Source organism: Aulonocara stuartgranti, assembly GCF_965226115.1.
Source record: "Aulonocara stuartgranti genome assembly, chromosome: 2".
NCBI lineage: Eukaryota > Metazoa > Chordata > Actinopteri > Cichliformes > Cichlidae > Aulonocara > Aulonocara stuartgranti.
In genome coordinates this window covers 957,327-976,981 of record NC_138940.1, presented here as the reverse complement: position 1 = coordinate 976,981, position 19,655 = coordinate 957,327, and the positions used below count along the sequence as shown (strand labels likewise).

The following is a 19,655-nucleotide window of genomic DNA, read 5'->3' as shown; positions in this document are numbered from 1 at the left end:
GCCTACAATAAGTGGTTAAAGCTTATTTTAAGTTTCAATGTTCTGATTTGTTCCCTGGAATGAGTGTAAAATACTTATTTTTAGCTTTATTTAAATCTAGATATTGTTCTTATTTCAAGAAATCTTATTAAGAAAAAAACACTTACCCCATGGGCAGATAATTTCACTTGTTTTAAGCAAATCTTCACCAAAAATAAGTGTATTTTTCTAGTATTAAGGAGGTGGGTTTTTGCAGTGTGGGAAGATTTCCTTGAAGCAAAAGTGCAATTTAGTACAAATATGTTAAAGGAAATTTCCATTTTTTTCATTTTGAAAATGCTGAAACAACCTGAAATGACCAAGAATGGATCTGTGTCATAAAAACACATTGAGCTGGTAAACTGGATTCAAAGTAAATAACTGCATTTTGGCATCTTGTTCAAAAGAACGTGTCCCTTATTATTTTTGGTTTTATTGTAAAAATGAAATTGAAGACATCTGTGTATAGCAGGACTAGATTTGCTCCTTGAGTGGAAGAATAGTAACATTCACTTATTACTTCTTCCTGACAAGAACTCTTAACTGAGACAGCAACATTAGTCCTTCCACTTGAGGCTGAATCATTTATCATTGAGGCTTGCCTTTAGCCCAGCACTGCTTGTGGGGACATTTATAAACGCTAACTACAGTAATGCTGCTTTAAGCAGTTGTGATTACATTTCTCACTGTAGTAACATTACCCAGCATGAACCCAACAAAGTTCATACTGAATGAGGACAGAGGAGTCTGAGGCTTGAGCCAATGAGTGGCCCAAACTGCAGATGCTGTGAAAAACTACAGTGGAGTTCTGGCATCAGCACTTTCAGCTATTTCCGACTGTAAGGGTATTTTCATCCAATAAGGCTTTGTCTCTGCTTGGTTCCCTTTTCCCACTGTGATGAATAGCGCTCCTCAAGGTCAACTGAGCCTTTGGCTGCATCCAAGCCACACACACACACACACACACACACACACATACGTGTTTTCATGATATATCAGTACCTATGACAAAAATGTGACAAATGGGAACGTGCCTTTCTGAAGGTCCTAGAGGCATGGGAATCACAAAAAATTTGACCCATGCTTCCAGGAACACGCCCATCTGTTGAGATTTTGGCTAGGGTTAAATTTTGGTCAAACCTGAATTTACTGCTACTTATGAGGACACTGTCAGGTTTATGTGACTTATGAGTACCATAAGGTCACACACACTGATATTTCATGTTTAGGTGAATTGTGAAGCCCATGGATACACACATAATTTTCAAGTATACATGACTTATAAGGACCAGGTAAGGGTAGGGTCTGTATTTTCAGCTTGGCTCCTTTTGAGATTACAATATAATAGGCATGGATGCACAATAGTAATGCTCACCAGTCGGGTAACTTCTGACAGAAATATCAGACATTCATGTGTTAATACAACACAGTAAATCTGAGCTGTATAGAGACTTAAAAAGAGACATAGCTCAAAAATGTGGTCAGTCTACTTTTTAAGTCTTAATATTGTATTGCATTAATTTTGCAGTGAATGTTTATGTGAATAAAAACATGGAACATTTTCTGCCTTTCTTATTTTTTAATAACAAAATGCACCCATAATAAACAGATTTATGGGTATAAACAATGCAATGCAGAGACCTGTAATACTGAAATAACTGTGAGTGACCTGCAATACTGAAATAACTGAGAGTAACAAACTATCTCCCTTGAGTATTAACTTATGATGGCAAAAACCAGGAGAAAGGACTGAGTAACTTAGTCATTACTAACCCAACAGACAAAGTCAAAAATTAAAAAAAAATAAAAATGAAAATCAAGTTAATTTTAACTGATGCAGCATTCCTGAACCTGCATTTTGTAATTTTATTTATTCATCTTTCTTTTCAATGCTACGATCCTGTTGTGGATGTAATACTTTATGGCAACCCAGTCTCTGCCTTTCAGAGCTGCCGGCTCTGCTTGGATGCAGGAGTCACATTCCTTTTTGCCAGGTACTTTGCAGCTTGTTATGAAATGAAGTAAGTGCCGCTCAACAGCCTTTACTTCATCATCTGTCCACTTGCACCTTGCCTTCCCAGCTGTCATAAATGGAAACAAAAAATATATATCTTAATGTGAATGTAAGATAAGAGAGAAAATATTCTAGTTTCTAATGTGAATACAAAATGTTCTTAAACCTTGCTTTCTACTGGAGCACTTTAAAGGAGCAATAAGCACAATTCATCATACTTAGGTTGAAGGAATTAAAAATGGCTATGTGAATAATTAGAGGTGTAATTTCATCTGGAGTACAGCATGAAGTCACAATCCCTCTCTCTGTGTTGATCTCCAGCCATAGACTTTGGTTTGGTTTACAGGCAGTGCAAAACAGCACACCTAGCAGTGAAAAGATATTGCTTATTGCTCCTTTAAGGATGCTTGGAATGAACCATTTGAAGTGCTGTGTTCTGCTGGGAATCAAATAAGATGAAATGATTTATGATAAAAGCTCTGAATAGTGTCATGCCTGAAAAGAATAAACATGTCCATTGATAACAAGTATATTCACTTAAAACATTTTGTATATGGGTACCTTTACCCTTTCCTGGTGCAGTGTTGCTGATGTTTTTGCTGTCCAGGGTGGTTGAGGCAGAAGCGCCCTCCATATTGTCCAGGGTGGTTGAGGCAGAAGCGCCCTCCATATTGTCCAGGGTGGTTGAGGCAGAAGCGCCCTCCATGTTGTCCAGGGTGGTTGAGGCAGAAGCGCCCTCCATGTTGTCCAGGGTGGTTGAGGCAGAAGCGCCCTCCATATTGTCCAGGGTGGTTGAGGCAGAAGCGCCCTCCATATTGTCCAGGGAAGCTGAGTAAAGTGTGTGGCTTTGGTTCCCAGAATTCTTGGTCCTTGAGCCTTTGAAAAGTAACAGTGAAATATGAGAATTAATGCATTTTTTGTTTGCATTGTAGGCAAAGTCAGCATTGGGCAGTGTGTAATTTTACATTTGATATGAATATTTTACATGTGAACATAATCTACTAATAATACTCATCAATACTCAGGCATCTCCCTAGAAACACATTACTTGCATGCACTACCTCTCAACTTGTGTGCCTAATCTCACAGAAGTGGACCTCCTAATCCTTATATTTAATATTTGCCTTTGTATTGCTTATTTATGCATTTTGCCAGACTTCAATGTATCCAGATCTTTTAGTACCATATTAATGAATGGTGTCTACCATTCTGTCTAATTTATATACTGCTGTCCCTTAAGCCCATCTAACATGACATGAACCTATTAACTGTCTCCAGTCTCATAACTTAAAGATATTATCACACACTGGGCAAGTCAAGATACCTTTGTGTTGTTGAGGGTCAGTGATGGTTTCTCCACTGGAATCATCATCACTTGTAACTGCTTCATCTTGTTGGGGAAAAATAATCAAGACAAAATATTTATATTAGAATCTGCTGAACATTCACAAATGTTATATTCAAAGATAACTATGTTTCAAAAAAAAAAGAAAGAAAAAGAATTCACCATCAGGATTGATCACGATGTCATCCAGCCCTTTCCCCTGCAGGTCAGACAGTTTTCCTTTCTCCATTGCAATCAACAGTTTGCTGACTTTTGCAAGCTGCAGGGTACTCTCTGGAAGCCGGTAGAATTCTCGATGGACACGGATGTCGTGTCCGAGAAAGGTGGCAAGTTGATCCATTTCATTTTCTTTTAGATTTAGTACTGTGGACAAAGTGGCAACTTGTTTCCGCAATCTTGTTGAGGTAAGGGCCTCTGGGTACTTTGCACCACATTTATTTGCATACTTGCGAAAGCAGTCAGAGCCTCTGTAATGAGAAAGGACACCTGGGCGTGCAAACAAGTACACATTCTCTGTGTGGACTTGACACTCACTTCTGGCTTTTGCGAGGAGCTCCATTGCAGTGATCATGTCAGGTGTGAGAAGCACAGGTACCATTCTTGATCTTTTACCACGAATCTCAACTCTGTCAAAGTGCTTTGCAAGTTTCCTTTCAAACTCAGTTAGGCCGATCATAATGTCAGGATTCAACTCTGTGCGATTCCGGGATGTAAAAACCTGGAGCTCCATTTTTGAAACTTCTCCTTGCCTTTTTCTGTTAAATAGCACTACCTGCGTCAAAGTCACTTGAGCAAGATTTCCGAAGGTTGTGCTGTTGGGTTTTTCCTCAAGGTCCTTCATGTACATTGCGGACTTAGTAGCAAGAAACTTATGCAGCAGTGACACATCCTGTGTAAATGGCAAAATCTGTGGTTTATTCCATTTGGCTTGTTGAAGTGTGCCCAATGCAGCAGCTGAAATGGACTCTGACCACTTTTTTTCATACAGAGTGGCAAACTGCTTGGCTGACTCTGCAACATCATAGCGATTTGCAATGATGGCTTTACACTGCACAATGCTTGCAACTTTAGCCAAACTGTGTCCCAATTTCAAAGCCAAGGATGGGGTTTTATATGAGTTGCTCTCCTGCTCATAACCAGCAACAGCTCTGACTGCTTGTATGACATGGGGAAAGTTAGTAGGCATAACAAGGTCTTCTGTGCTCTTCAAAGGTGTCATAGCTCTGGCGGTTATCAATAACCTTGCGATCTCTCTCATTTTTTGGCGTATGTAATCATTCCTTTTCTCATTTGGTTTTCTGCCATTGTACAGTGACTCACCAAGGCTAAGAATGTCTCTTTCACTCGTTACTACAAAGGAAATGTCATCCTGATTCATTTCACAAGCAATCTTCCATACAGCTTCATGAACTTGATCAGGTTTCGGTAATTGCAGATGCATCCGTCTTTGCCCAGAGGGAGCTTCCTCATTAAACCTCTGAGGGCACCTTCTCACATGCCTCCAAAGGCAATTTCTTGCATATAGTCCTTGACAAAATTTACAATGACGGTAGTCCTCAGATCCTGTTGCAGTAGTGGGTCTTCGACAAGCAACCATTTCTCCAGCACCAGAAGTTGCCACAGTAGCATTATGGTTAAAGTTTCCCCTCTTCTTAATAGAGCGCAACAAATCTCTTCTTTTGCAGGATCTTTTATCATAACTGAAGGCGCTTGCAACTTCCGGCACATTACCGTGGGCAGATTCAAGGTGTCTTGCCAATTTAGCAATGGCCTTTTTACAATATAGACAGTATTGCTTCTTGTTGTACTTGCTTTGTCTTTCCGTGTTTGGCAAAGGTAGGACTTTTATGGAGCTGTTTTTAGGTGATGTGACCCCTGATGAATCAAAACTGCGGCTTGTTACCGAAGTACTGTGACTGCTACTTCTCAGTGACAAACTAAATGTTGTAGGTTTCTCTGAACTGGTGATCTTCCCACTGTGTCCTGAAGCCGTCTCCAATGCCATGTCATTTAACGTATTTTGGGGAACCACAGATTCTGTGATTTTCATGTCCACACTATGGAGACTTGTGTCAGAGGAACTGCCACATGAATCTGGGAAATAGTCTTTATCTTCATAATCCGTACAATCTGAGAATTCATCAGTAGAGATCTGAACGAAAATGGAGAAAAAGCATCTTTGTATTTATTAATAGCTAGAATGTCATTCCCCCTCCAGTAGCAGAACATTCTGCAATCCATGACTTGATGAAAATGCATTCATGTAGTAAATATGCATAATTACATAGCATAAACAATTTGAATGAAGAAGAAAAAGGCAGCTGGCTTACCTGCTCTGAGGTAGCTGTCTGGTGAAAGGTGAGAACTCGAGATTTTTGTCTGGCCTTACATGAAACGTAACAAATTCAATGTTTGTAATTATAATTCATTTGAAAACTAACTCAAAATTATTATGCAATTCAGTATACTGTAAAAAACATTGCTAGTAGGTTAAGAAATGAAAAACAATGCATTGTAACTTAATAGTGAGAATGATTTAACATACATATCACACACTTTGTGTCATGTCATTTTGACATAAAATCTTGGGTGAAAATTCATTTGTGAACCCTGTCAATCATTAATTATATTTGCTGAGATGAAAGGCTGCATTGAGTTGACATATATGTCACAGATACATTAGTGAACATTATTGACAGGAGGATCTGAGTTCCTTATTCTAGATATTATAGAAACTTAACACAGTACAGTTCTGCTACCCAACAATATGAGGACAGTGTAACACACACACTAGAGTTGTTGGTCCAACCATATGAGGACGTATTCTGAAACACACTCATGTTCTTCACAGCTTGAAACAATATGAGGACATGACGACTGAACACATGTAGAGTTCATGTTCCTGACTTCTAACTTGTCCTGCTGTTGTCAATAAAAGCTCTAAACCCAACACTGATGTAAAGCCATCTATTTCCCCAGAAATCCAATCATGTAAACTGATCAGCTTCAGGTTAAATGGACAAAAACATGTGTAAAAGGACAAAAATATTAAATTTAATTGGAATAAAGACCAAATTGATGCTTTAAAGGGAAAGTTTGGACTAACAACTGGTATAGCCAATTTCCTTCTCCTAATGCTAATGTTGATTTTGGGAAACTTTCACTCAAACTGATTGTTTTAATACAATCAAAGTGCATTTCATTTATGCACTAGGCCCAACTGACTCATATACTTGATTCCAAATACAAAAATTTATGCGTAACCTGTTGGAGGAATGAAGTGGATTTGTCACTCACTTCTTGGTCTGTAGGAGGTTGGGACAGGGTCTCAACACTTGGTGTCTGCAACAAAAGACAACAATATAATGTCAGAAACATTCTGTACTACAAATGCTGACTAGCTCATTAACTACAGATCATACTTGTTTCAGTGAACATTATTACAGAAGGATCTGACTTCCTTATGCCAGATTCTATAGAAACTTAACACAGTACAGTTCTGCTACCCAACAATATGAGGACAGTGTAACACACACACTAGAGTTGTTGGTCCAACCATATGAGGACGTATTCTGAAACACACTCATGTTCTTCACAGCTTGAAACAATATGAGGACATGACGACTGAACACATGTAGAGTTCATGTTCCTGACTTCTAACTTGTCCTGCTGTTGTCAATAAAAGCTCTAAACCCAACACTGATGTAAAGCCATCTATTTCCCCAGAAATCCAATCATGTAAACCAATCAGCTTCAGGTTAAATGGACAAAAACATGCGTAAAAGGACAAAAATATTAAATTTAATTGGAATAAAGACCAAATTGATGCTTTAAAGGGAAAGTTTGGACTAACAACTGGTATAGCCAATTTCCTTCTCCTAATGCTAATGTTGATTTTGGGAAACTTTCACTCAAACTGATTGTTTTAATACAATCAAAGTGCATTTCATTTATGCACTAGGCCCAACTGACTCATATACTTGATTCCAAATACAAAAATTTATGCGTAACCTGTTGGAGGAATGAAGTGGATTTGTCACTCACTTCTTGGTCTGTAGGAGGTTGGGACAGGGTCTCAACACTTGGTGTCTGCAACAAAAGACAACAATATAATGTCAGAAACATTCTGTACTACAAATGCTGACTAGCTCATTAACTACAGATCATACTTGTTTCAGTGAACATTATTACAGAAGGATCTGACTTCCTTATGCCAGATTCTATAGAAACTTAACACAGTACAGTTCTGCTACCCAACAATATGAGGACAGTGTAACACACACACTAGAGTTGTTGGTCCAACCATATGAGGACGTATTCTGAAACACACTCATGTTCTTCACAGCTTGAAACAATATGAGGACATGACGACTGAACACATGTAGAGTTCATGTTCCTGACTTCTAACTTGTCCTGCTGTTGTCAATAAAAGCTCTAAACCCAACACTGATGTAAAGCCATCTATTTCCCCAGAAATCCAATCATGTAAACTGATCAGCTTCAGGTTAAATGGACAAAAACATGTGTAAAAGGACAAAAATATTAAATTTAATTGGAATAAAGACCAAATTGATGCTTTAAAGGGAAAGTTTGGACTAACAACTGGTATAGCCAATTTCCTTCTCCTAATGCTAATGTTGATTTTGGGAAACTTTCACTCAAACTGATTGTTTTAATACAATCAAAGTGCATTTCATTTATGCACTAGGCCCAACTGACTCATATACTTGATTCCAAATACAAAAATTTATGCGTAACCTGTTGGAGGAATGAAGTGGATTTGTCACTCACTTCTTGGTCTGTAGGAGGTTGGGACAGGGTCACAACACTTGGTGTCTGCAACAAAAGACAACAATATAATGTCAGAAACATTCTGTACTACAAATGCTGACTAGCTCATTAACTACAGATCATACTTGTTTCAGTGAACATTATTACAGAAGGATCTGACTTCCTTATGCCAGATTCTATAGAAACTTAACACAGTACAGTTCTGCTACCCAACAATATGAGGACAGTGTAACACACACACTAGAGTTGTTGGTCCAACCATATGAGGACGTATTCTGAAACACACTCATGTTCTTCACAGCTTGAAACAATATGAGGACATGACGACTGAACACATGTAGAGTTCATGTTCCTGACTTCTAACTTGTCCTGCTGTTGTCAATAAAAGCTCTAAACCCAACACTGATGTAAAGCCATCTATTTCCCCAGAAATCCAATCATGTAAACCGATCAGCTTCAGGTTAAATGGACAAAAACATGCGTAAAAGGACAAAAATATTAAATTTAATTGGAATAAAGACCAAATTGATGCTTTAAAGGGAAAGTTTGGACTAACAACTGGTATAGCCAATTTCCTTCTCCTAATGCTAATGTTGATTTTGGGAAACTTTCACTCAAACTGATTGTTTTAATACAATCAAAGTGCATTTCATTTATGCACTAGGCCCAACTGACTCATATACTTGATTCCAAATACAAAAATTTATGCGTAACCTGTTGGAGGAATGAAGTGGATTTGTCACTCACTTCTTGGTCTGTAGGAGGTTGGGACAGGGTCTCAACACTTGGTGTCTGCAACAAAAGACAACAATATAATGTCAGAAACATTCTGTACTACAAATGCTGACTAGCTCATTAACTACAGATCATACTTGTTTCAGTGAACATTATTACAGAAGGATCTGACTTCCTTATGCCAGATTCTATAGAAACTTAACACAGTACAGGTCTGCTACCCAACAATATGAGGACAGTGTAACACACACACTAGAGTTGTTGGTCCAACCATATGAGGACGTATTCTGAAACACACTCATGTTCTTCACAGCTTGAAACAATATGAGGACATGACGACTGAACACATGTAGAGTTCATGTTCCTGACTTCTAACTTGTCCTGCTGTTGTCAATAAAAGCTCTAAACCCAACACTGATGTAAAGCCATCTATTTCCCCAGAAATCCAATCATGTAAACTGATCAGCTTCAGGTTAAATGGACAAAAACATGTGTAAAAGGACAAAAATATTAAATTTAATTGGAATAAAGACCAAATTGATGCTTTAAAGGGAAAGTTTGGACTAACAACTGGTATAGCCAATTTCCTTCTCCTAATGCTAATGTTGATTTTGGGAAACTTTCACTCAAACTGATTGTTTTAATACAATCAAAGTGCATTTCATTTATGCACTAGGCCCAACTGACTCATATACTTGATTCCAAATACAAAAATTTATGCGTAACCTGTTGGAGGAATGAAGTGGATTTGTCACTCACTTCTTGGTCTGTAGGAGGTTGGGACAGGGTCACAACACTTGGTGTCTGCAACAAAAGACAACAATATAATGTCAGAAACATTCTGTACTACAAATGCTGACTAGCTCATTAACTACAGATCATACTTGTTTCAGTGAACATTATTACAGAAGGATCTGACTTCCTTATGCCAGATTCTATAGAAACTTAACACAGTACAGTTCTGCTACCCAACAATATGAGGACAGTGTAACACACACACTAGAGTTGTTGGTCCAACCATATGAGGACGTATTCTGAAACACACTCATGTTCTTCACAGCTTGAAACAATATGAGGACATGACGACTGAACACATGTAGAGTTCATGTTCCTGACTTCTAACTTGTCCTGCTGTTGTCAATAAAAGCTCTAAACCCAACACTGATGTAAAGCCATCTATTTCCCCAGAAATCCAATCATGTAAACTGATCAGCTTCAGGTTAAATGGACAAAAACATGTGTAAAAGGACAAAAATATTAAATTTAATTGGAATAAAGACCAAATTGATGCTTTAAAGGGAAAGTTTGGACTAACAACTGGTATAGCCAATTTCCTTCTCCTAATGCTAATGTTGATTTTGGGAAACTTTCACTCAAACTGATTGTTTTAATACAATCAAAGTGCATTTCATTTATGCACTAGGCCCAACTGACTCATATACTTGATTCCAAATACAAAAATTTATGCGTAACCTGTTGGAGGAATGAAGTGGATTTGTCACTCACTTCTTGGTCTGTAGGAGGTTGGGACAGGGTCTCAACACTTGGTGTCTGCAACAAAAGACAACAATATAATGTCAGAAACATTCTGTACTACAAATGCTGACTAGCTCATTAACTACAGATCATACTTGTTTCAGTGAACATTATTACAGAAGGATCTGACTTCCTTATGCCAGATTCTATAGAAACTTAACACAGTACAGGTCTGCTACCCAACAATATGAGGACAGTGTAACACACACACACTAGAGTTGTTGGTCCAACCATATGAGGACGTATTCTGAAACACACTCATGTTCTTCACAGCTTGAAACAATATGAGGACATGACGACTGAACACATGTAGAGTTCATGTTCCTGACTTCTAACTTGTCCTGCTGTTGTCAATAAAAGCTCTAAACCCAACACTGATGTAAAGCCATCTATTTCCCCAGAAATCCAATCATGTAAACTGATCAGCTTCAGGTTAAATGGACAAAAACATGTGTAAAAGGACAAAAATATTAAATTTAATTGGAATAAAGACCAAATTGATGCTTTAAAGGGAAAGTTTGGACTAACAACTGGTATAGCCAATTTCCTTCTCCTAATGCTAATGTTGATTTTGGGAAACTTTCACTCAAACTGATTGTTTTAATACAATCAAAGTGCATTTCATTTATGCACTAGGCCCAACTGACTCATATACTTGATTCCAAATACAAAAATTTATGCGTAACCTGTTGGAGGAATGAAGTGGATTTGTCACTCACTTCTTGGTCTGTAGGAGGTTGGGACAGGGTCTCAACACTTGGTGTCTGCAACAAAAGACAACAATATAATGTCAGAAACATTCTGTACTACAAATGCTGACTAGCTCATTAACTACAGATCATACTTGTTTCAGTGAACATTATTACAGAAGGATCTGACTTCCTTATGCCAGATTCTATAGAAACTTAACACAGTACAGTTCTGCTACCCAACAATATGAGGACAGTGTAACACACACACACTAGAGTTGTTGGTCCAACCATATGAGGACGTATTCTGAAACACACTCATGTTCTTCACAGCTTGAAACAATATGAGGACATGACGACTGAACACATGTAGAGTTCATGTTCCTGACTTCTAACTTGTCCTGCTGTTGTCAATAAAAGCTCTAAACCCAACACTGATGTAAAGCCATCTATTTCCCCAGAAATCCAATCATGTAAACTGATCAGCTTCAGGTTAAATGGACAAAAACATGTGTAAAAGGACAAAAATATTAAATTTAATTGGAATAAAGACCAAATTGATGCTTTAAAACCCTCGGAGGGTTTAAGTCAAAATAGGGACCCTTTGGATTTTTGATTCTCAATATATCAATCATTTTAAAGACTAGTTGCATGAAACTTGGCCATGAGGTGCATTTTAGGATTATTTTTAAAATTCAATGATCCCCTCTATGGTGTGGTATATAGCAAAGGAGATTCACATAAGTGTTACCTCCTGTGTTCCTCGTACCATTTTGGGTCCCATTGACTCCCATTATAATCACATATTTTCGATATACTGTAATCCTGACATGTGATGATGCCTTTCTTGTGAATACCTAATGGATCTAAGCCTCAGCCTTCAAAATAAAGGAAAAATAGGTTTTGGATCAAATGAGCAAAATATTAGGTACAGCACCACCATAGACATTTTCAGTGGTTTTGAATGCAGGACATGGTTATCTTACTATGCAAAATACATGACAATAAAACAGCTCATCACCATAAAATAGTCTTGATGTAGTGGAACTGATATAACAGAGTGGTGTGAATGTGATTGAGAATATATTTATACTGTGTGTCGGTCGCAAACAAAACAGCCTATAGAGCCGCCTTCTTGAAGTGAACAACGGCAGCCTGCTCCGTTTTTTGTTTTTTTTCCCCTTCTCTGAACCTCTGTCAGTGTTATGTTGCTCCACTTTGCACACACTGGCTCTGAGCAAGTGAGTGGAGGGGTGCAAAAGCAGCCACGTGTTTGCAGAGCAGAGGGGGGAGGGGTGCAAAAACAGCCACCTGTTTGCAGAGCAGAGGGGGGAGGGGCAGTTGTTACTCTCTCAGTGGCAAGTCAGCAGAGCTGGGGGAGAGACAGAGAGAGATCCTTTTCTATCTTCTTGGATTCAAGTGCACATTTGAAGTCTGTGAGAATAGTTTGCAGCCTTGTCTTGCGAGTCATTTCTGCACAGACGCCACGAAATGCACAGATGCGCGTACGGACAACACAAAGCGCACGGTCAATTTCGGGGAGGCTCTTGCTGAGAAAGAGCAGCAGTGCTCATCGTGCAAACAGCACATTATTATCGTAACTGCTGCAAAGATATATATATTCTGAAACACACTCATGTTCTTCACAGCTTGAAACAATATGAGGACATGACGACTGAACACATGTAGAGTTCATGTTCCTGACTTCTAACTTGTCCTGCTGTTGGCAATAAAAGCTCTAAACCCAACACTGATGTAAAGCCATCTATTTCCCCAGAAATCCAATCATGTGAACTGATCTGCTTCAGGTTAAATGGACAAAAACATGTGTAAAAGGACAAAAATATTAAATTTAATTGGAATAAAGACCAAATTGATGCTTTAAAACCCTCGGAGGGTTTAAGTCAAAATAGGGACCCTTTGGATTTTTGATTCTCAATATATCAATCATTTTAAAGACTAGTTGCATGAAACTTGGCCATGAGGTGCATTTTAGGATTATTTTTAAAATTCAATGATCCCCTCTATGGTGTGGTATATAGCAAAGGAGATTCACATAAGTGTTACCTCCTGTGTTCCTCGTACCATTTTGGGTCCCATTGACTCCCATTATAATCACATATTTTCGATATACTGTAATCCTGACATGTGATGATGCCTTTCTCGTGAATACCTAATGGATCTAAGCCTCAGCCTTCAAAATAAAGGAAAAATAGGTTTTGGATCAAATGAGCAAAATATTAGGTACAGCACCACCATAGACATTTTCAGTGGTTTTGAATGCAGGACATGGTTATCTTACTATGCAAAATACATGACAATAAAACAGCTCACCACCATAAAATAGTCTTGATGTAGTGGAACTGATATAACAGAGTGGTGTGAATGTGATTGAGAATATATTTATACTGTGTGTCGGTCGCAAACAAAACAGCCTATAGAGCCGCCTTCTTGAAGTGAACAACGGCAGCCTGCTCCGTTTTTTGTTTTTTTTCCCCTTCTCTGAACCTCTGTCAGTGTTATGTTGCTCCACTTTGCACACACTGGCTCTGAGCAAGTGAGTGGAGGGGTGCAAAAGCAGCCACGTGTTTGCAGAGCAGAGGGGGGAGGGGTGCAAAAACAGCCACCTGTTTGCAGAGCAGAGGGGGGAGGGGCAGTTGTTACTCTCTCAGTGGCAAGTCAGCAGAGCTGGGGGAGAGACAGAGAGAGATCCTTTTCTATCTTCTTGGATTCAAGTGCACATTTGAAGTCTGTGAGAATAGTTTGCAGCCTTGTCTTGCGAGTCATTTCTGCACAGACGCCACGAAATGCACAGACGCGCGCACGGACAACACAAAGCGCACGGTCAATTTCGGGGAGGCTCTTGCTGAGAAAGAGCAGCAGTGCTCATCGTGCAAACAGCACATTATTATCGTAACTGCTGCAAAGATATATATATTCTGAAACACACTCATGTTCTTCACAGCTTGAAACAATATGAGGACATGACGACTGAACACATGTAGAGTTCATGTTCCTGACTTCTAACTTGTCCTGCTGTTGTCAATAAAAGCTCTAAACCCAACACTGATGTAAAGCCATCTATTTCCCCAGAAATCCAATCATGTAAACTGATCAGCTTCAGGTTAAATGGACAAAAACATCTGTAAAAGGACAAAAATATCAAATTTTGTCAATAAAACCCTGCACTGATCTACTCTGGTCTTCATAACTAGAATAATATCTATCTTTTCATCTACTAATATTTAACATTCCCTGTACTGCACAATCTATGAAGAGGATTTACTTACCAGAGCTCGCCATGGCCACATAGATTCTCCATAGTCATAGGTGATTTCACTCTCCGCTTGGATATTTTCAATAGCAAACAAGCAGAGATGAGGTTTATCCTGGACTGCCAGCTGTTTCATCTTGCAGTTTGGGTACTTGTGGTCATCATTAACCAGCCGGCCAAGTGAGTCGTCTTCACGGGAGGCATCAATGCTAAAAGTGAAGAAAAGAACATATGTTTTGTTCACTAAAAACATAATGTTGTAAAGAACAACTGATATTGTATATGCCTTTACTTACCACCATGTGCTATTTTTCCATTTAAAATCAAATAGGAAAGCAGTTTGCTTTTCTGTGTACTTTTTCTGCCGCTTGTCCCGTTCATGTTCTGAGATAAGCTCCCCACGGTACTCGACCACAAAGGATCCCTTTTCAATTGGTTCAGAGGCAAATACACCACGTCCTAATACAAGATGTTCAATAAGTAGCGTTAAGTAATACAATCCAAATCAGGTTTACTGCAGCTGATCAGCCACTGACAAAACATATGCAGAACAAACAATCACAAAATGTTTTAATTGTGAGGGGAACATCTAGATCAGGGGTGCCCAATCCCGGTCCTCGAGAGCTACTGTCCTGCAGCTTTTAGATGCATCCTTGTTCCCACACACCTGAATCAAATGAATGGCTTGTTATCAGGCCTTTGCCAAACATGATGGCATGCTGAAGAGATCAAACCATTTGATTCAGGTGTGTGGGAACAAGGATGCATCTAAAAGCTGCAGGACGGTAGCTCTCGAGGACCGGGATTGGGCACCCCTGATCTAGATGCTTACGTTCAGGGCTGCAACAAATGAGTTGATACAATAAATAAATGCTAATAATAAAAAAAACAATTATTAAAATAGTTGGCAACAAATTTCAAATACATGAAAATATAAAACATTTTTTAATCTAGATGATAGATAGATAGCTAGCTAGCTTTGGGAGGTTCCCTCAGGGAAACTGAAGCAATTGTTATATATTTGTCACGGTCCGGGGCAGCGGCCGTGTGGAGAGTGGAAGGAGGACCCAAAACGCAGCACTTATTCAGGTGTGAGGGTGATTTATTGATAATATCAAACACAAAGTGGAGATGGCAAACAGAACTAAGGACGAAACTAAACTGGGATAAACTACACAGAGGAGTGGGAAACCTGAACATGAAGGGAGAACAGCAGGGAGAGCACGCAGAGGATTACACCAGGTATGAACACAGACGACGCGACGAGGAACAGAGGCAAACACACACTATAAATACACAGAGAGACACTGGGAAGTCACACACAGGTGGGAGACACAGCTGGACCTGATTAACCTGATGAGACAGGGGAACACTAACACCAGGGACCAACAGAGGGAGCACAAACCCAGAACCCAGTGTCTAAAATCCCAAACACAAACCATCCCAAAACAGCCATGAATAATAATGAAAGTAATAACAATAAAGAACATAAACACAAAGTCACCGAGTCATGGTCGCAGGGCCATGACAATATTATTAAATATTATAATAAACATTAGTTGCAGCTCTGGTAATATTCATGCAATAGCCATAAGGAACAACATATAACATACCTTTATAGTCATTGATCCATTGGGCCTTTAAACAAGTCTTGTCACTTCCAGATAAAATAAAGTGAGCAGCCTCTGCTTCAGGACGAAGTCTGAGTCTTCTTTTTGACATGTTCTTCACTCTCAATCTGCTCAACCTGTACACATCTTCATGAGAAAATGACGAAAAGTCAGCAAGACAAAACCAACCAGTACTTTCTTTACATGGTATTTTAAATAGTATTTTTCTGCCTTAAATCACAATGCATTTGCTAATCAGACTAATATACCAGTGCAAACACTTTGCAAATGTAATGTGACATTAAATTACCTTCACGAATAATTTTAACATGCCAATACACGGACAAATACTGTAAACTGTGCACTTTACTACCATTACTGAAACACTAATGTCATTGATTTGTGCTAAACAGGAAAACATTAATATTATCATTGAAATCCCAGAAAACATATCTTGAAATAAAATGCGTGTTGCAGTAGCCTACACTTAAAAAGAGCTTAGACTGACTGTCTCTGCAGTTGCAGATGCAGAGAGGGCCGCAGGCCCTTTAACTCCAGTGGAAATTTAAAAACAATTAAATTTAACTTCTAATATCTGTTGCTGAAGATAAAGCTAAAGTATATTTATTACCATTTATCATCATGCACCATTTTAACTTTATTCAAATCGATTGTGTGTTGTTTCCATTCCATTTAGCTAACATTAATTAGCTTGTTAAACATACAACTTTACCTCGAAGCGTGCGTGAAATCATGGATATCAAAGGTAAATACATACGTCAAGATAAATCTCTCCTGAGTGCTGAAGGTCCCGGATGTGCCGTTCACGCAGAGCTCCGGCGAGATTGTATCTTGGCGTGACCAGCAGCTCTTTGGTTGAGGCTTTCGAACAATCAGATGCATCTTTACTCACTTGTTGACCAATCAGAGACGTCGTTCTATGCTCCACTGACGAAATGCTGCATCCTCTCACCAGCCACGGTCTCTCCTCGTCCATTTAACAACAAAAACACAGCAACACGTGCTGTATTTGAGGTAGGAACACTTGAGAACTGTCACAATGTTTTGCAAACTGCTGTTACAGTTAATTTCGTTCCGTTAATTTGTTTGGTTCCTATTCTGAAGTAACACTTAATACACATGGGGTTAGCTTGCTGGTCTAGTTTAAGTTAGCATGGGCATGCTGTTCACTGATAGAGTAAGGCCAAAATTGTCCTGATATTGTCAGTGTGTTATCATAAACATGTCCTAATTTGTCATGAAAAGAAGAGCAGCACCCCTAGACCCCCAAGTGAAAATACAGATAATAGATAAGCAATTTAAGAAAATAAGTATAATGTATATAATAAATGATTTTACTGTCACTTTCCTGGGTCTGTTGACCCAGCGTTTTAAGTTTTAGTTTGTTTGGATGTCGATGTTTGTTTATAAGTTCTTTAGGTTTGCTAAGTTCATTTGTTTATTAGATTACCCTTGTGATGTCTGTTTTATTGGGAAAGTCCTTGTCCTATATGCAATGAGTCTAGTTTTGTTTCCCCTTGTCCCAGCTGTTCCTCATCCCCTCATTATCTCTCTGTGTACTTACAGTGGCTTGCAAAAGTATTCGTCCCTCTTTTCCACATTTTGTCACATTACTGCCACAAACACAAATTGTCATGGTCCTGGGTCGGTGACCTAGCGCTTTTAGTTTATTATCATTTTCTAGTTTATTATTATGATGATGATTATTATTATTGTTTGAGTTCTATGTCTTATATTTGGTCTGCCTCTGAGTCTGTGTCTCTGTCTATGGTGTCACCCCGTCTGTTTGTGAATCTGTCTGTTTAGTTCTGTGTCTTGTTTGGTTCCCCGTGTCTGAGTTTCCTGTTTTATTGTGAAGGTCTCTGTCTGATGTGAGTGTGTTCACTTTACGTTTCCCCTGTCCCGTCAGCTCTGATTCCTCCCAGCCGTATTGCCCTCCTGTCTCTCATCCCCTGATTACTGGTGTGTGTATTTAAGCCCTGTGTGTTCTCCTGCCTGTTGCCGGTTTGTCTGTGTTCCTCCGTGTCAGTCTGTGTTACTCGGTGTCCTGCTGGTCGTCGTCTCGGCCTCTCAGCTCTTTGTCGTATGCTCCCAGGTCTGTTATTTTAGTTCTTCCCAGTTTAGGTGTCTTCAGTTATTTGTCATGCCCCACTGCTTGTTTGCCACTACACCTTGTAAATAAACTTCACTAGCATTTTCATCCACTGCTTGCATCTCGGGTCCTCCTTCCTCCACACCACACGGCTCGCCTTCCCAGCCGCGACACAAATCAATTTTAATGGAATCCAATTGCAGCAAAAGGTGGTTCTACAAAGTATTGACTCAGGGGGCTGAATAATTGCGCACACCCCACTTTTCAGTTATTTATTTGTAAAAAATGTTTGGAATCATGTATGATTTTCGTTCCACTTCTCACGTGTACACCACTTTGTATTGGTCTTTCACGTGGAATTCCAATAAAATTGATTCATGTTTGTGGCTGTAATGTGACAAAATGTGGGAAAGTTAAAGGGGGCCGAATACTTTTGCAAGCCACTGTAAGTCCTGTCCTAATTTGTTCAGTGTCAGGTCATCTGTTGTCTTTGGTGCCACGTTTCCATGTTCCAGGTATCTTTGTATCCATGTCAGGTTTCATGGTTTTTTTGTTTTGTTTTTTTTTAATAAAAAATATTTTCCCCAGGTTAGGTTATTGTTTATCTTCACCTCTGCCTTCTGTTTTGTAATCTTTTAATTAAATTAAATTTTATTTATATAGCGCCAAATCACAACAACAATCGCCTGAAGGCGCTTTATATTGTACAGTAGATTGCACAATAATAGATACAGAGGAAAAACCCAACAATCATAGGACCACCTATGAGCAAGCGCTTTGGCGACAGTGGGAAGGAAAAACTCCCTTTTAACAGGAAGAAACCTCTGGCAGAACCAGGCTCAGGGAGCGGCGGGCATCTGCTGTGACTAGTTGGGGTGAGAAAAGGAAGACAGGACAAAGACATGCTGTGGATTAATAACAAGTATGATTCAGTGCAGAGAGGTCTATTAACACACAGTGAGTGAGAAAGGTGACTGGAAAGGAAAAAACTCAGTGCTTCATGGGAATCCCCTGGCAGCCTACATCTACTGCAGCACAACTAAGGGAGGATCCAGGGTCATCTGATCCAGCCCTAACTATATGCTTTAGCAAAAAGGAAAGTTTGAAGCCTAATCTTAAAAGTAGAGATTAATAAACGGCTTGCTTTCTGTTAATATTCAAATTTTCTTTCACGTTCCTTTGTGTCTGCATTTTGGTTCCACTCCTCAAATTCATACATATGTCTAACCGTTTTTCCCCACTCGGCGACACACCCGTCGGGGGTCAAACTCTGGTAATTCTGTTCTCAGACATGTGAAGCTAGAGACACCGGCAACCATAGTCAATTGTCTTCCAGGGGCCAGAGCAGGCGACATTGAAGGAAATTTAAAACTGCTGGCTAAGGGTAAACGTAAATTCAGTAAAATCATAATTCACGTCGGCAGTAATGACACCCGGTTACGCCAATCGGAGGTCACTAAAATCAATATTGAATCGGTGTGTAACTTTGCCAAAACAATGTCGGACTCTGTAGTTTTCTCTGGTCCCCTC

At 39.2% G+C, this 19,655-nt stretch overlaps 1 protein-coding gene across 28 annotated transcripts; it reads right to left on the bottom strand.

The window, feature by feature from the left end:
* Positions 1–972: 972 nt before the first annotated feature.
* On the bottom strand, positions 973–16,878 carry LOC309717687 (uncharacterized protein). Of its 28 annotated transcripts, none has more exons than XM_082552458.1 (16): positions 16,791–16,878; positions 16,016–16,159; positions 14,699–14,861; positions 14,419–14,611; positions 11,126–11,203; positions 10,377–10,454; positions 9,630–9,707; positions 8,883–8,960; positions 8,136–8,213; positions 7,389–7,466; positions 6,642–6,719; positions 5,708–5,761; positions 3,540–5,529; positions 3,357–3,422; positions 2,594–2,908; positions 973–2,099 (listed from the first exon to the last, which is right to left on the bottom strand). In XM_082552458.1, the coding sequence occupies exons 2-16, from the start codon at positions 16,122–16,124 to the stop codon at positions 1,885–1,887; spliced, it is 3,651 nt and encodes a 1,216-aa protein (XP_082408584.1). In that variant the 5' UTR covers positions 16,125–16,159; positions 16,791–16,878; the 3' UTR covers positions 973–1,884. The 28 variants fall into 28 exon arrangements, with proteins under 28 accessions (XP_082408584.1, XP_082408557.1, XP_082408568.1 ...); XM_082552431.1 differs by lacking the exon at positions 16,791–16,878 and adding an exon at positions 16,746–16,777; XM_082552442.1 differs by lacking the exon at positions 16,791–16,878 and adding an exon at positions 16,746–16,777 and having other exon boundaries at positions 2,600–2,908.
* Positions 16,879–19,655: the final 2,777 nt, after the last annotated feature.

Bases quoted from the DNA above. Each gene is read 5' to 3' on its own strand.
- LOC309717687 (XM_082552431.1), bottom strand. From the start codon at position 16,767: ATGATTTCACGCACGCTTCGAG. The intron at 16,160-16,745 runs GTAAAGTTGTAT...TTTCTCATGAAG, and splicing joins GATTTCACGCACGCTTCGAG to ATGTGTACAGGTTGAGCAGA. The intron at 3,423-3,539 runs GTGAATTCTTTT...TTCCCCAACAAG, and splicing joins CATCGTGATCAATCCTGATG to ATGAAGCAGTTACAAGTGAT.